This window comes from Dendrobates tinctorius, unplaced genomic scaffold (genome assembly GCF_039654945.1).
Source record: "Dendrobates tinctorius isolate UK_male_01 unplaced genomic scaffold, ASM3965494v1 ptg000029l, whole genome shotgun sequence".
Taxonomy (NCBI): Eukaryota; Metazoa; Chordata; class Amphibia; order Anura; family Dendrobatidae; genus Dendrobates; species Dendrobates tinctorius.
In genome coordinates this window covers 8,444,321-8,463,431 of record NW_027361697.1, presented here as the reverse complement: position 1 = coordinate 8,463,431, position 19,111 = coordinate 8,444,321, and the positions used below count along the sequence as shown (strand labels likewise).

The 19,111-nt window shown below is 36.8% G+C and overlaps 1 protein-coding gene across 1 annotated transcript in view; it reads left to right on the top strand.

Annotated features, from left to right (window-relative positions):
* Positions 1-481: 481 nt before the first annotated feature.
* Positions 482-19,111, top strand: part of LHX4 (LIM homeobox 4) — a 67,941-nt gene continuing 49,311 nt past the window's right edge. The window contains exons 1-2 of the mRNA XM_073571353.1: positions 482-793; positions 18,596-18,767. Coding sequence (XP_073427454.1) covers positions 715-793; positions 18,596-18,767 — 251 coding nt within the window. The 5' untranslated portion in view covers positions 482-714. The remainder of the gene's footprint in view (positions 794-18,595; positions 18,768-19,111) is intronic.

Sequence of the window (19,111 nt, the reverse complement as noted above, 5' to 3'; positions counted from 1 at the left end):
TTCCTGACCTCTACCCCGCTGATTTATGACCACAGACCACATCAAAGTGGTTGTAAAAGCCAATATTTTTACTAAAACCCAGAAAAAAAAAGTGTAAAGGTAAAAAAAAAAAGTGGACCATTCCTTTAATTCTTTCCTTCCCATTGCACGCGACTTACAATGACCTGGCTGTGCGCAGCGGCGGGCTCGTCACTTCCCAGCTCTGACCTGAGCCCTCCGACGTCTGCAGGAAGGGGAACAGCGCTCCGTTATGAGAGCAGGCACCTGCTGCCGCCGCACTTGTATCCCGTGGGGGTGTGGCTAAGAAAAACCACGCCCTTTTAAAACAAGCCACGCCTTTTCTTGGTAGAGACTTACGGAGCCAGTAGGCACGCCCCTTCTCATCTGATTGGCTGAGGTGGGCGTGGTAACGCGATGGGCGGTGACTTCGCGGCAGCTCCTGCAGTGTGAATGAATCAAACTGGCCGGGGAGTAAGCGGCAGTGAGGCTGGAGCCGCCGCAGCATCAGTGACCGGGAGCCGGGACAGCAGCCCGGGACAGCAGCAGCTCCGGGAGCGGCCAGGCCACAGCCACCTGTCAGCTGCCCCATGCCCGCCTCCGCCGCCCCGCAGCCTCCTGACAGCACCGCCGCCTCCTCGCCCCTCTATACCTTCCATCATTATCGGTATTCCCTCTTTATTTCGTCTGCTATTTCTCCAGCGACGTCTCCGGGTCATGATGCAGAGCTCCGCCGCGCTGGCCACCGACGCCTCCGACAAGGGGCTTCCAGAGATGCTCGGGCTGCCAATGCAACGTAAGGCGTTTATTCCTCACTCATTGATTTAATAATAAAGAATTGTGGCAGGATGGAGGCCGGGATGCTGCAGGGAGAGGGTGCAGCGCCTGCTGGGGCTGGAGGGAGGCAGCCGGCACAGCCCTACAGGGGGCAGGAGGTCAGCGAGGTGGGGTCCGCCACAACCTCCAGCCCCAACATCACCCCCCCCCCTGCACACATAGGGAAAAAAGACAAAAGTTTATTGCAAACTTTCCTGGTGATCACCTGTCACCTGCAGCATCTGCCCCTGCAGCTCCACCGGCACAAGGTTATTCTGGGAGAGATCACTGATCCCAGCAGGAGCTTCCCAGGTAGCGGATTCACGAGCCAAGGGAACTTTCTGGGCACCTGATCGAATGTACTTTTCTGTACACTGTAATGTATCATCATTTATAGAGTGTTGGATATTACTGATAGAATTCAACTTACCATATATTACTATATATACTTTATATACACACTCATATATATCTATATACTTATACACATATAAAAACACACACACTCATATATATCTATACTTATACACATATATATTACACACACACACATATATATACACACACACTCGTATATAAATATATATACACTCACATATATCACACACACTCATATTTATATAATATATATACACCCATATACAAGTATACACACTTATATATATCTATATACTTATACATATATATATATAAACACACACTCATATATATATATATATACTTATACACATATATACACACACACACACATATATATATAAAACACACACTCATATATATCAAACACGCTCACATGTACATATACACACTCATATTTATATAATATATATACACAAACATTTATAAATAAACACATACTCATATATATATATACTCGTGTATAAATTTATATATAGACTCTTTTCTATCATTTGTGGAACAATACATATGATGGATTGGAAGTTTCTATCAAGCCCACAAAAAACAGGGTATCACTGATGAAATGGAAGCTTCTATATTAACTACCGAATATGGCAGAATACCAATGTAATGGCAGTGACTGGATAATCTATAACCTGCAGGATACTGCTGATTATATGAAACCCACAGAATACAGGATATTACTAATGAATGTAACATTGCACAATATTGATGAAATGGAAGTTTCTATATGGACCATATATATATATATATATATATATATATATATATATATATATATATTTGGAAATCACTGATGAAAATGAACTTTTTTTTATAAGGCAGATAATAAAGCACAGTACTAGTATGGTGAAAGCTTACACAATAACCTATATAATATATAAATGTCGGGCTGGAAGCATCTATATATTAATGAAGATATTGCTGATCATATGGAACTATAGAATATAGGGTGTTACTGATTATATGGAACCCATAGAATATAGAGTGTTACTTATTATATGGAACCCATAGAATATAGGGTGTTACTGATCATATATAACCCATAGAATATAGGGTGTTACTGATCATATGGAACTCATAGAATATAGTGTTACTTATTATATGGAACTCATAGAATATAGGGTGTTACTGATTATATGGAACCCATAGAATATAGGGTGTTACTGATCATATATAACCCATAGAATATAGGGTGTTACTGATCATATGGAACTCATAGAATATAGTGTTACTTATTATATGGAACTCATAGAATATAGGGTGTTACTGATTATATATAACCCATAGAATATAGGGTGTTACTGATCATATGGAACTCATAGAATATAGTGTTACTTATTATATGGAACTCATAGAATATAGGATGTTATTGATCATATGGAACCCATAAAATATTGTGTGTTACTGATTATATAGAACCCATAGAATATAGGGTATTACTGATCATATGGAACTCATAGAATATAGAGTGTTACTTATTATATGGAACTCATAGAATATAGGGTGTTACTGATTATATATAACCCATAGAATATAGGGTGTTACTGATTATATGGAACCCATAGAATATAGGGTGTTACTGATCATATATAACCCATAGAATATAGGGTGTTACTGATTATATGGAACTCATAGAATATAGAGTGTTACTTATTATATGGAACTCATAGAATATAGGGTGTTATTGATCATATGGAACCCATAAAATATTGTGTGTTACTGATTATATAGAACCCATAGAATATAGTGTTACTGATTATATGGAACTCATAGAATATAGGGTGTTACTGATCATATATAACCCATGTAATATAGGGTGTTACTGATCATATGGAACTCATAGAATATAGGGTGTTACTGATCATATGGAACTCATAGAATATAGGGTGTTATTGATCATATGGAATCCATAGAATATAGGGTGTTAATGATCATATGGAACTCATATAATATAGTGTGTTACTGATCATATATAACCCATATAATATAGGATGTTACTGATCATATGGAACTCATAGAATATAGGGTTTTACTGATCATATGGAATCCATAGAATATAGGGTGTTACTGATCATATAGAATCCATAGAATATAGGGTGTTACTGATCATATGGAATCCATAGAATATAGGGTGTTAATGATCATATGGAACTCATATAATATAGTGTGTTACTGATCATATCTAACCCATATAATATAGGATGTTACTGATCATATGGAACTCATATAATATAGGGTTTTACTGATCATATGGAATCCATAGAATATAGGGTGTTACTGATCATATGGAACTCATAGAATATAGGGTGTTACTGATCATATAGAATCCATAGAATATAGGGTGTTACTGATCATATGGAATCCATAGAATATAGGGTGTTACTGATCATATGGAAGTCATAGAATATAGGGTGTTATTGATCATATGGAATCCATAGAATATAGGGTGTTAATGATCATATGGAACTCATAATATAGAGTGTTACTGATCATATATAACCCATATAATATAGGATGTTACTGATCATATGGAACTCATAGAATATAGGGTTTTACTGGTCATATGGAATCCATAGAATATAGGGTGTTACTGATCATATGGAACTCATAGAATATAGGGTGTTACTGATCATATGGAACTCATAAAATATAGGGTGTTACTGATCATATGGAATCCATAGAATATGGGGTGTTACTGATCATATGGAACTCATAGAATATAGGGTGTTACTGATGAGATGGAAGTTTCAGCATAACAGATAATGTAGCATTGCCACCTATAAACATTCTACCTGACCCAATGATGCAGCTCTGATCATCACTATTTTGATATAAGATGTTAATAGCGGAATGGAAGTTTCTCTACATCTCATAGACTAAAGGTTGTCACTGATGAGATGGAAGTTTCTACCCAGAACATACAGAGTAATATATTCAGATGGGGCTGGAGAATGGTGCTGCCTCGGATGTATCAGTAGTGACAGTGGGCATCGGATTTATGGAGGGAGGTCAGGGATTGAGTGGTCTCCACAGGGTCCTCTGAAGAGGGTTAAGTAGAGGTGTTGACAATTATGTCTATTGTCCTTGGGAGCAGAACACGCTGGGGTAATTGAATTGTGCCTGTTGTGTCCTCACAGTCACTGGAGTAATAGGAGCATCATGTAGGAATAAGGAGCAATCTAGAGAATGACATCCCAGTGCTGGAGAGGTCTGGGCTTCTGTCATTTCTAGTCTCTCCCTACCTGTAACAGTAATGGAAGGAAGTGATTATCGCAGCTTTTACTTGCAGAATTCCAACTCCCATTATCCTTCACATGATCACTGAGATCTGCTGTATTCAGGGTTTACATGAGAAGTTCTGTGGACAGAACTGTACAACTCAGTCATAGACTAGAGATAGATGAGAGAGGGCAGAAAACTAGATAGATAGAGGGATGGATAAATAGATAAATAGATGACAGCTAGCTAGATAGATAGATAGATAATAGATAGATAGATAATAGATAGATAATAGACAGGTGATAGATAATAGATAGATGATAGCTAGATAAATGATAGATAATAGATAGAGGGATAGATAAATAGATGCTAGATAGATAGAGGGATGGATGGATAAATAGATGATAGCTAGCTAGATAGATAGATGATAGATATATTATAGATAGATAATAGATAGATAGATAATAGATAGATGATAGATAGATAGATGATAGATAGATAATAGACAGATGATAGATAATAGATAGATAGATGATAGATAGATAATAGACAGATGATAGATAATAGATAGATAGATGATAGATAAATGATAGATAAATAGATAATAGATAGATGATAGATAGATAGATAGATAGATAGATGATAGATATATAATAGATAGATAATAGACAGGTGATAGATAATAGATAGATAGATGATAGATAGATAAATGTTAGATAAATAGATGATAGATAGATGATAGATAGATGATAGATAGATAGATAGATAAATGGATAATTGATTGATATATAGATAGATAAATAGGTTGATGAAAGATTTATAAAAACATTGATGATGGATAATTAGATATATAGATAGATGAATCTGTCATTCATACTGATACATATCTATGATATAGATGGAATATAGATAATATATAAATATATAATGGATTCTAGACAATTAGATGGATAGATATGTGACACATATACATACATATGAGATAGATAGATAGATATATCTTCTATATTTTATGACGATTTATCTCTACTTTGTCTTTGTATAACACACTGGGTTGAGTTTCCCATCTCTTGGTATTTTAGAATCCAGTAGTAAATTAATAAAACTCCCATGAAACCAATGGTACAATAATCTTGACTGTCACAAGGTGGAGAGAGGCAAAATATAACATCTGATTTATATTTGGATCGTGTTATCCTGTACAAAATCACTATAAAAATAGATTAATGTATGCAAAGTATGGGTGTAAGAAATATTATCTATTATTTCAGTTGTGAAGAGATGAGACAATTGTTCTTTGAAAGCAAATCTATGAAGTCGGAATATTCTGCACCCGATCTGTGTTTCTTGCTCTTTAAAGTGATGATGCAAATCGAAAACAAAAGCAATTCGTCATATACTGAAGTTATAGAAGAGTCTGATCTACAGTAGAATGACAGGCGTAAAACTAGTTAGGAATATTAGCTGAACAGTTATAATAATAACGACAATAAATAATCCATGAAATAATATAAGCATTGCAGATATAACACAAATTAGCATAAATAATGCAAAGTAACAATGTGTTCAAATAATGAATATATAATGGATAATAAATAATGGCTAAAAATAATAAATAATGTGTGAGAAATAATGTCTAACAATAAACTTTACAAATGAAAAAAAAACAAAACAAAACACATCAACTGAGTCACATGTAATATATAAAAATAGTAAGGATAAGAATTGCCAAAAAGAAAATAAATAATCGTATTAAAAAAGTAAAGAAAAAAAAACAGGTGAATAAGTCAGTAATTAAAATTAATTTACAGTACAAGGAAACCAAATAATCCATGTTAGGGAGTCTTTTCGTCTTTTCTGCAGGACAAGGTATTATACTGCGAATTGTCTCTTTATGACTCTAATATGAATGGTCAGATTCGTCCTGAAATGTTTAACCCCGGATTGCCCAGTGTCCTCCCTGTAGTAGTGATGAATTAGCAGGATAGAGCTGCAGGGATTAGTGATCGGGGAGAGTCGGGCTCTGCTCTCTGCTCCAGTGGAAACTCTCTGACAAATGGTGATCATCTTATCTGTAGAATGGAAATGAGTTTCTGGAGTCCTGACATCATATTCTCTCCTATTTCCGTGGATATTAACCCAGAGGTGAAGTGCAGGAGCTGCTCCCATATATCACACACAGCATCTATCTATCTATCTATCTATCTATCTATCTATCTATCTATCTATCTATCTATCTATCTATCCATCCATCTGTATATACTGTATTTCTATTTATTATCTATCATCTATTATCTATTGTATCTATCTATCTATCTATCTATTATCTATCTATTATCTATATATCTATCTATCTATCTATCCATCCATCTGTATATACTGTATTTCTATCTATTATCTATCATCTATTATCTATTATATCTATCTATCTATCATCTATCTATCTATCTATATATCTATCTATCTATCTATCTATCTATCTATCTACCTATTTGTGTAGAATTTACATATTTGCCAATATTCATAGATTTTTTTTGCCTGGCGTGCTGAACTTATTGTTATTAAACATTAATTTTGTATGCTTTTTCTAGATGTATATATACATAGATATTGATAAGTACACACATACACATATACATGCTAATGCATTATTTATTACAATAATACAAATATGTTCTGAGCAGTGTAAAATCAGCCTTGATATTATGATATTATGATGTGTTCGGGTCTACTACACACTCAGCTGATGAAGATGTATGACAGACACGATAACCAGGGACAATATACTCAGTGCACCCATGTGGTATCTGGAAACTCTACAGGATGAAGCAGATCTCACACACACAGTGTATATCCACACTACATATGTGCACAGATCTCATCTATTTGCGCACACTCTTCGTCGTTCTCTCTCTTTCTCTCTGCTGTTTGCTCTTTTCTTGAGTATGTGTCGATTTCTAATTTACCTAATTATTATCTCTTCATATGGGGAATAGTTAGTTAGCCCATTAATCGATCTCTCGCTGGGTGTAATCAATAGTGCAGCCATTACCTTCTCTATTCATTAATATTTCTGTTGTTCTCTATTTTATAAATGCTTCTATTTATCTAATGGTTTGGTTTTATATGACTGGAGAAGCTACTGAAGATGAAACAATCTCATTTCCAGAACTAATGTCAGTCATGGAAATATTCGTTTTCTTTGTTTTTATGTATCTAAACTTCAATCAATCTCTGTCTCCAGTATACAGAGTGCAGAGCCAAGTCCTGTCAGTGTAATACAGAAACTACAGGCCACTGATTAATACCCCATCTATGTCCTCTCACTGCTAATGGCTCAGATATTGTGCAGCAAACGATCTATAGATCTATCTATCATCTATCGATTATCTATTTATTATCTATCTATCTATCTATTATCTATCTATCATCTATCTATCTATCTATCTATCTATCTACCTATCTAACAACAAAAAGGTAGATTAGAGCAGCACAAAAAAAAAAAAACAGATAAAGAGTCTGGGTGCAAAAAGCTCCCACAGGCAAGTACCAAACCTTTAAATGCAGGAGACCAAAAACAGGAGCAGCACACCCTATGTAAGAAACAGCTATTTTATTTAGCCCATGATTGCGACGTTTTGGTCCAAAGAAGAAGGTTCTATCTATCTATCTATCTATCTATCTATCTATCTATCTATCTTTCTATCTATCGATCTATTGTTCTATCTGTCACATATCTATCTATTATAAATAAATATTATATATATTTATCTATCTATCTATCTATCTATCTATCTGTATTATGTATCCATCTATAGTTCACTTTGCACATACATCTAACTATAGTGCTTCTTTTTATATATATATATATCAGTCATCAATTAGTGATAGGAGCTGATCCTAGTTGCAGACCCCTCTCTGTGTGCAGTGTCTGATGCTCCTGAATATCACACATGGCCAGTGCCCTCTACACCCCAGGACATCCATCACGCCCAGGCAGCACTGGGCAGCCACATACATTGTTCTCTGGTACAATTCATGGCTATATTATGAGTTTTCACTACAGCAGAGACCACACAGTGTGCACCATGCCCATCATTATAGAGGGGATCCAGAATACAAATAATATCCCACCAAGCAGGGGGCATGTCTACCATCTACCTATATGTTACCATGTATGTGTGTGTGTGTATATCTATATAATACATATTACCAACAAATACATATACATCTATGAATACACATTTAGGTATAGAGATAGATAGATAGATAGATAGATAGATATGGGATAGATAGATAGATAGATAGATATGGGATAGATAGATAGATAGATAGATATGGGATAGATAGATAGATAGATAGATAGATAGATAGATAGATATGGGATAGATAGATAGATAGATAGATAGATAGATAGGTAGATGGATGCAGATGTCTTTATTCTGTGGTTTTCCTATACCTGTAGACTGATTGATGTCTGCCCTTCTCCCCCGGTCCATTAGCTGATTGTCTCCCCCAGGGCTCCTGCTGTGGACAGGCAGTGTTACCTCTGGTGTCACCACCAGTCACCTATACTGACTATTGTCTATACACTTTATATTGGCAGCTGATAACTTTTGTACAGTCACAACATAGAGATTTATTACAGAAATCAATGTCATAAAAGCCCCTACAGTTACATAAGATTTTATGAGTTTAAAATATAATTTATTCTATCTTCTTACCAGAGCATAATAAAAATTCACGGTCCAGGCTGCATAGCATCACCACATTATTTTATATTATACGCTGATAGTAAATATTCATGTAGAAGCAATCATATATCATCTATTGTATCTTCTCTTGTATTATTAATAGACAGGATCTAGGATCACAGTTAAGTCCCTTACACAATTGGATGTGTGTAAAAGAGATGTGTTGTACCAAGGTTTGCATTATATCAGATCATTTCCTACTTATTTGCACTCCAATTTTCCTAATTTATGAATCTTTTACATTTATTATAAATTATTTTATTGACAGACACCTAATTGATTGTCCTACTGCTCCCAATAAGGCTGAAACCACATGAAAATAATATTCCTGTATATTCTATGCAGTTTTTGGATAGTAAATAGGAAAATACTAGATATACACACAAAGCTATGGCTAGATAACAACCAAACTAACACAAACTTGTTCTTTTAGATTGATAATCACATAAACATATTGATTTAACATAGAAGATGATAAACAGATTGATAGAGATAGAAACATTAGAATGTTAAACTGATATAGAGTAGGTATAAGTTAGATTGATGTGAAGTATAAATATATAAATGTTTACGTCTATCAGAAAAAAATATAACAAATAGATAAATATAATGATAGACAAATGAATGTAATATAAATACATATTCTATCAGAGAGTTTTATTATAATGTAGTTGTTAATATGGAGAAAATTTATCAGGTTTTCAACATCATTTAGCTCTACTTTCTTAATTCTCTCAATAGCAATTATGTAATCACATGGTTTAATAATAGTGCACATGCCAACCATCACATTGCTGCAACCTTATGTGAGGTTACAGGAGTTTTCTTCTGAGTAACCTTTGAGGCAGAATGAAAATAATACAATATATACCAGTGTTCTGGTGTCAGGAATTTATCTGGAAATACAGGTGATCTACTGAGGAAATAAATAAAACAATTTAATAATAATAATAACTATAAATGTAATAATATCAATAAATAATAATAGTAATAATAATAATAACTATAAATGTAATAATATCAATAAATAATAATAATAATGATGATGATGATGATGATGATGATTATTATTGTCACACTAGTAGTAGTAATGGTATATTATAAGAATTGGACTTTAAATCTTCCAGTAGGGTCTCCTGATAGGAAGCACCACATATACACAATGTTGCCCAATCTCCCTACATGTACACACAGTGCTGCCTGCTTTGCCCAATATCATTTCAATCACTTTCCCACTTCTTTGTCTCCCATCTCATGCCTAGTAACCCCTTTCACAGTGGTAGATGTTTTTGTAAATCTCAGAAATAAATACACTCTAGGACACCCCCAGAGAAGTGACTAACATGAAGCCAGCCCTTTTCTTGTCAAAGAGGTGCTGCAGAAGTTGGGATACAAATAATAAGTTACATTGTCCTGCTGCTGCTGAACCTCTTAAGGTATGTGCTGATCCGCAGCAGTTTTCCATGCGGTGTACAGTACCATGTAAACCTATGGAAAACGAAATCCGCTGTGCACATGCTGCGGAGAATTCCGCCCGGAAACGCAGCAATTTATTTTCCACAGCATGTCAATTCTTTGTGCAGAATCCGCAGCACTTTTACACCCATTCCCTTAGGCTACGTGCACACGCTGCGGATTTGGCAGCGCGGATTTTGTAAAATCCGCAGGTAAATCTGCAGGTCAAAATACCTGCGGTTTTACCTGCGGATTAGCCTGCGGTTTTGCCCTACGGTTTTTCATCTCTACAATAGAGGAGATGGTAAACCGCAGCGGAATCCGCAGAAAGAATTGACATGTCAATTCTGTCTGCGGTTTCAAAACCGCAGAAAAGCCGCGCGGAAAAATCCGCACCGTCTGCACAGCGGTTTTGTATTCCCATAAGGAATAATGGTACTGTACACCGCAGCAAAAACTGTTGTGGACCCCCAGCGGCCAAATCCGCTGCGGAACTGCAGCAGAATCCGCAGCGTGTGCACACAGCCTTATAGGAATCTAAAGGTGTAAAAACGCAGCCGAAATCCGCACAAAATCTGCAGGAAATCCGCAATGGAATCCGCAACTTGCGCACATACCCTTAATAAAAAGTCTGGTCTCTGTAAAACTTTAGAAAGAGAAGGTTGAGCTTCGTGACCGGTGGGCTTTAACTCTTAAATTACCAAAAAAATTGCCAAAAGAACAGCTTAGTGACTTATAACATTTTCTAAATCTGTCTTTTGACCAAACAACTGTAAAGTTCTAGTTTATTCTTTTGGATGCATCCTTTGCTTTTTTTTAATTTAATTGGAAAAAAAAAACTCCAGTTAAAAAAAGAAAATATTGAAATGATGTGTTTAAAAAAAAAAGGATCCACGGAGGGAAAAAAACACCATTAGTTCCATTCCATTAATTTTGCTTAACTGTAAATGACTGTTGTTTTTTTGGTTTTGTTTTGTTTGTTTTTTTTACTGTTAAAAAGAATGCATGTAAAATGCAATGTATGAACGAGCTCTTAGGTGACGGAGGGTATTTGGCTGTACAATACACAACCATAGAGAGTGGTTCACTATGTGACTTTGATACGTACATGGAGCAAATATGGCTGCCTTACCAACTACAAAGTTATTTTAAAGGGGGTTTCCATCTTCAAGCTTGTGCCCAAATTTACATAGTTTAAAAACAACAAAACCATCCCCCGGTAGTTGTGATATCACTGCTGCAGCCTGTAAGCAGAGACTGGAGTAGCGGCAGAGAACTGGCGCTGGACCGGGGGAGCGTGAGACCAGGTACGGACTGGGTCTGAAAATCAGCCCTGGTATTTGAAATCACCCAGGCCCATGCTGTCCCCATCCCCAAGCACCAGATGGGATATTTTACTAATATTACCCTGCATGAAGGAAAGCAATATTTACTACAAGACCGATATTTCTAATGATACCTCCATCACAACTCTTAACAGTGTAGGTGTCTTGAGAACACCAATTCTGCTAACAATGGTGCAGACAAGGCAGCTCATGATCAGACAGGCCCTTCTGGCATTTGCCAGAATTGCCGGAAGGTCAGTCCGGCCCTGGGTGAGTCATACCTGTGTTGTTTTACCAATATGCAATTGTTTGGACACATAGATTCCAATAGTGGAGAACCCCTTTAATTTTGGGGTTCCTGCCATCTATTCCTTGACTTCCGTCATAACTTAGCTTACAATTCAGGGCACAGCAGTGACGTTTCAATCATGTTACTGTCTGTAGATTATTTTCAGCCTGTTCTGATCAAGAACTTCTAAGGAAAAGGCTTTGGCTCTGATTCATCAAAGCTTTTACTCCAAACTTAGGGCATAAAAAGTTTTGAAAGTTGCAAAATGTTTGCGTAACTTGTGGCTTTTGGCGTTTTCGTGACATTTTTGCCAAACTCTGACAAGTTGGGCATAGCTTTGGTGGGACGGGGAGGGGTCATGAGGAGCTTGGTGACCCTTGCTCGTTAAATTCATAAAGCGCGGGTGCATTGCTTACAAAACAAATCTTACTCCAATCTCTTGTACTCAACCCTTCATTGGCAACTGGCATTAAAGAATTATTGCCAAGTTTGTTAGTTATCCAATGTCTAAAGGAAAGGTGGTACCTTAGTGATCCCTGGTGGTCTGACTGGTGGGACTCAGAGCCATAACAACAATGGGGCTTTGGAACCCTGGAAATGGTCCTTGAATTAAGTGGAGGTGCATATGCATATCTATCAGAAAATTATTCCCGAATCCCTACCCCTATTCCTCATGGTCAGGGAATAACCCTTTAGTAAAGAAATGAAGGAGACAATCTTAGCACCAAGAAACCAGGATTGGTGTCACTCTGCCATCCTCCATCTACAAGGGGTAGGAGAGAGGGCACACGTCTCTAAAGGCGATAATAATCCGTGAACTACATTTCTGAAAATATAATTGAATAGTATTGAAATTATAAATATTTACCTAATTTATTTATAGGGTGATGGTATTTTTATACTGCATGATTGTGTTGTTTGTCAACAAAAGGTGTTAATAGAAAGTTCTTTCCTGTCTCTTTCCAAGCTCTTGTTGAGTGAAGTGGTATAAAGGGGGCATCGTTAGAAACTCATGACACCCTATAAATTAAGGGGAGACCCAGAGAGAAGAGGGCCCTTGTGAAAGAAACATATCAGGGACCCTTTTAATAGCTCATCATAATGCAGAATTCCTCCTGCTTTGGAAGTGGAGGTGGCCCCCTTACCTCTTGGGCCCCCGGAATGTCCACCTCTTAATTAACTCCGACACATGAGTGAACGAAAAATTACAATCCCAGTTGTGTCAGAATAACCAATGAAGTTACTATAACATTTTAATTTTGTACTTTGCATAAGAACTAAATTATGAGTTGCATATACATAATAAAAAAAAATAATAGGACATTTGTCACCTATAGGAATGGTCTGTGTATTTATCAATAAAAAAATTACTTACTTGATTGAAAAACTTTAATGAAGGCTAGAAAATGTTCCACTCATTTTCTATAAGGTTATGATCACACATTGCATTTTTGCTGCATTTTTTCCTTAAGGCAAATTAAAAGCTTATTTTTACAGTAACAGCAAAAGCTCTGAGATTTCCAAAATCTCATGCACACACTTGATTTTTTTTTTTTTTTTCCTGACTGAATTGGAAACCTGCTACATTTTTAAAATACGCAGCTTGTAAATTCTTTCAGCATTTTTTTTTTCAGCATAGAAAGCAATGAGAAAATAAAAAAAAAAAATACTGGGAAAAAAAACCCTGCAACCTTGCATTTCTGCTGCATTTATTGATAAATAATACTAACTTTATTAAATGTATACTGTAGACAAATGACATGTAATCTGCACCAAAAATCAGCAAAAATGCACCAAACAATACTGCAAAATTGCACCAAAGAAAGCTGAAAAATTGCACCAAAAATACACAAAATTGCACCATAACTAGGTTTTCTAAGCAGCTTTTTTATTGCCTGCAGGAAAAAAAAATGCAGCAAAAACGCAAACGCAACGTGTGAACATTGTAGCATTGTAACAGAGGATAGAATAGGAAGTTCCGATGACATAATGCTCGGTGACCAGGTGACAGTATGTTCTTCTCTGGAGCACAGTTTTTGTAATCGCAGCGTCCTCTGCTCATTTATATATGTGCACTCACAGATGTACACCAATCTATTAGCATATTGCAGCCTTTCATAGAAAGTATGCGCTTACTGCACAGTATTTCATACTAGGCAAAATCCTATTTACAGATAAACAGCAGCATTTTCTTAAGATGTATTTCTGTTCTGCATCTTTCAGTGTCTGGAAGATTTTACTCTAATTCTTTTGGAGCAGATCTTGGGGAGTGAGATTATGATCTGACCTTAATCCTAATCCCTTATTGCCCTGGGGACCTATAAGGAACTCATTGGCAATGTGTCATCTGAAAAGATTTATCTCCTGCAATACTGTTACAAAATTTCTGGTTCAGCCAGTTAAAGATTGAAATTTGCTATAATTGCTCTAATGTAGTTTCTACGACACAATACATCCAGTAAAAGTAGGGAAGATGGTTGCTCGGTGTAAAGTTTACAGGAGATCCCTTTAAAAGTCCAATTTAAATAAAACATGGACCGATGGTGGAAAGATGGAATCAATATAGTAATTGTAACAAAAATATTGCATCTGTCACATTGAAATAATCAGCATCAATCAATGTCTTGGAATACTTAAAAAAATGTATTCTGCATATTTTGGTAGGCTGTTTTCTTCCCTAAGGGTATGTGCACACGCTGCGGATTTTGTAAAATCCGCAGGTAAATCTGCAGGTCAAAAGACCTGCGGTTTTACCTGCGGATTAGCCTGTGGTTTTGCCCTGCGGTTTTTCATCTCCACAATGGAGGAGATGGCAAACCGCAGCGGAATCCGCAGAAAGAATTGACATGTCAATTCTTTCTGCGGTTTAGAAACCGCAGGAAAACTGCGCGGAAAATTCTGCACCGTCTGCACTGCGGTTTTTAATATCCATAGGATATTATGGTACTGTACACCGCAGCAAAAACTGCTGCGGATCCGCAGCGGCCAAATCCGCTGTGGAACCGCAGCAGAATCTGCAGCGTGTGCACACACCCTTAGGCTGCGTTCACATGTCCAGTAGTCCTACGTTGAAATGGTAGCAATCCATTGACAAAAAAAAGTTGCGTCCTGCTGAAAAAAAAAAAAAAGATCTCAACTAGATCCATTTGTTTTTAACATTGAAGGCTAAACCAAAATGTTGTGTCTGACCAACTTTTTTTGTCAACCGATTTTCTGCTGGATCCATTCTATGAGATGATTGCTGGACTTGTGAACTTGGCCTTAGACATTAGGGGTTGCCACCCTGTCTATATAGCATATAAAGGGCATTTGGACAAGTAGAGATGGGTCCTGCACTCGGAACCAGCTGTAGGACTGACGAAATTCTGCCAGTCACTATTAAATGATATGGTCACTTGCAATACTACATTTCTCCTGTATTACAACTGTCCATCGGGTACATAGAAGCCATTTGGTGGTCAGTCTGTCTAGACCGGCCAACGCTTCTGATGAGCACAGAATCATTTCTAATGGATCATTCTATGGGCAAACGCCCAGACGGCCACGGAAAAGCTCATATTATGGTCTCAAAATCTCTGCTTCCAGAATATTTATCATTGTTTAGTAGACAAACGCACAACATATTTTGCCATTTTTTAGCTTAAGTTTGTACTGAAATGTAACAAACATTGTACTGATTGTTGATTATCGGAGTCAGTGATTGTTGTAATTGATTATTTGTGAATTCTTTATTCACATGGACAATGATGAACCATATTTCAGTGGGGGAACATTAAATGTTCTGGTAGTTGAGTTTTGGTGTATATAGGCATGTTTGTTGGATTTTTTTTACATATATATGACAAATGTTGGTGAAAGTATTGAGGCTTATACGTGGTGTCGTGGCTTCTCAGTGATTGTTGATGTTGACTCCCTATATTTGACTTCTGCATCCAAGTGGTCAAAATCTAACTTTACATCCTCCCAAACTTCAGTTTCCTTACTCACTGAAATACAGAATACTTAGTTTGCTATTTTTCTGCCTGTGAAAATGTCTCTAGCATATCTGTATGTTTGTGACATAGATATTAGGACAAGGACTGGCGGTCAGTGCATGTTGTGACTGTTCTGGAAAATATTTTAATAATACTTCATAATATAATATTTACATAAATAGAAGACTAAATCTAAAAATGAATGATAATGTAGATAACAAATCTATCTGTTATTGTTGGGCTCCAGTTCTGTAAAAATCTTGTAGAGAACATATGGGTTATATATACTCTCATTGTTCTGCTTTGGCTGGTAATCTGTTGAGAGGGCATGGATTAGTCAAAAGGGTGGGGCTTAAACAGAATTTCAGAACCAACATATTCATGAAGTATCATATAGGTCATCTACAGGTGCTTCTAACAAAATTAGAATATCATAAAAAAGTTAATTTATTTCAGTTCTTCAATGCAAAAAGGAAACTCAAATATATAGTCATTACAGAGTGATCTATTTCACGTGATTATTTCTGTTAATGTTGATGATTATGGCTTACAGCCAATGAAAACCCCAAAGTCTTTATCTCAGTAAATTAGAATAATTAACAAAAAACATCTGCAAAGGCTTCCTAAGAGTTTAAAAAGACCCCTTAGTCTGTTTTCAGTAGGCTCTACAATCATGGGGAAGACTGTGCTGACCTGACAGATGTCCAGAAGGCAGTCATTGACATACTCCACAAGGAGGGAAAGCCACAAAAGGTCATTGCTAAAGAAGCTGGCTGTTCACACAGTGCTGTATCCAAGCATATTAATGGAGAGCTGAGTGGAAAGAAAAAGTGTGGTAGAAAAAGGGGCACAAGCAACCAGGGATAACAGCAGCCTTGAAAGGATTGTTAAGAAAAGGCTGTTAAAAATTTTGTGGGAGATTCACCAGGAGTGGACTGCTGCTGAAGTCACTGCTTCCAGAGTCACCACACACAGACATATCCAGGACATGGGCTACAAGTGTCGCATTCCTTGTGTCACACCAATAGACAACGCCAGAAGCGTCTTACCTGGGCCAAGGAGAAAAAGACCTGGACTGTTGTCAGTCGTCCAAGGTGTTGTTTTCAGATGAAAGTAAATCTTGCATTTCATTTGGAAATCAAGGTCCCAGAGTCTGGAGGAAGAGTGGAGAGGCCACAATCCAAGCTGCTGGAGGTCTGGTGTGAAGTTTCCACAATCAGTGATGGTTTGGGGAGCCATGTCATCTGCTGGTGTAGGTCCACTGTGTTTTATCAAGACCAAAGTCAGTGCAGCCGTCTACCAGGAAATTTTAGAGCACTTCATGCTTCCCTCTGCCGACAAGCTTTTTGGAGATGGACATTTCATTCTCCAGTAGGACTTGGCACCTGTCCAAACTGCCAAAACTACCAATATCTGGTGTAAAAACAACAGTATCACTGTGCTTGATTGGCCAGCAAACTCGCCTGACCTTAACCCCATAGAGAGTCTATGGGGTATGGTCAAGAGGAAAGAGGAGAGACACCAGACCCAACAATGCAGACGAGCTAAAGGCTGCTATCAAAGCAACCTGGGCTTCCATAACACCTCAGCAGTGCCACAGGCTGATCGCCTCCATGCCACATTGATGCAGTAATTGATGCCAAAGGAGCCCCGACCAAGTATTGAGTGCATTTACTGAACATACATTTCGGTAGGCCAACATTTCGCATTTTAAAATAATTTTTCAAGCCGGTGTTATAAAGTATTCTAATTTACTGAGATAATGACTTTTGTGTTTTCATTGGCTGTAAGCCATAATCATCAACACTAACAGAAATAAACACTTGGAATAGATCTCTCTGTAATGACTCTATATAATATATGAGCTTCATGTTTTGTATTGAAGAACTGAAATAAATTCACTTTTTGATGATATTCTGATTTTGTGAGAAGCACTTGAATTTGTTGTTTGCATCAGAATAAAATGAAAACCAAATGTTCACAGTTGTAGGAATGTTCTTTACATGAACTGATATAAACCCTTAAAAAACACAGTGAAATTCTAGGTTGTGAGGTAGCAAAACACGAAAAAATGCCAAATGGGGTGAATACTTTTCAAGCCACTGTATTTACAGGAGTTTGAATATTAATCTTGTTTCAGTTGATTAGCATGATTATAAAATTCAAACACTTACTCAGAAGTCAAGATCCCAGAAAGCAATTCTTGGGGACCAAGTGGCGACAGATTGGGAAATTGATTTGGGCAAGTCTGTTTACTGACAGTGTGAAGAATTGCAGTAAATCTAGTGATGTATTATTGCCTATTCATTTATGGCTTCTTGTCTTTTCTCTTTATTCTCACAGAGATCCCTCGCTGCTCAGGATGTAACGAGCACATATTGGATAAATTCATCCTGAAGGTCCTAGATCGTCACTGGCACAGCGCGTGCCTTAAGTGCTGCGAGTGCCAGGTACCCCTGGCCGAACGCTGCTTCTCTCGGGCTGGAAATGTTTACTGTAAAGACGACTTCTTCAAGTGAGTCCAAAGCTTTAATTACATTTCAGCATTTTTGGAGATTTATACAGGAGTGGATGGAAAAAGTCAAACTCTGTTATAAACTGTCCATTTATTCCTTGACCTAAAATCTTACTAATTGTAATTCTCTGAAAATGAAGATATATGTAATTTACTTGAAAACTATTTGTCTTGTGCATGTATTGCCTGCATTGCATAAGGTGGATGTGGTTTCTTGTCCATTTCTTCATTTTATAAATTTTATCTCCACTGTATTGTTAGTGTATTTATATAGAGCATAATGTAGAGAAAAGTACGAAAAGTTATGGGGTAAATGGTGCAGGCACCATAACAAATGAAAACTT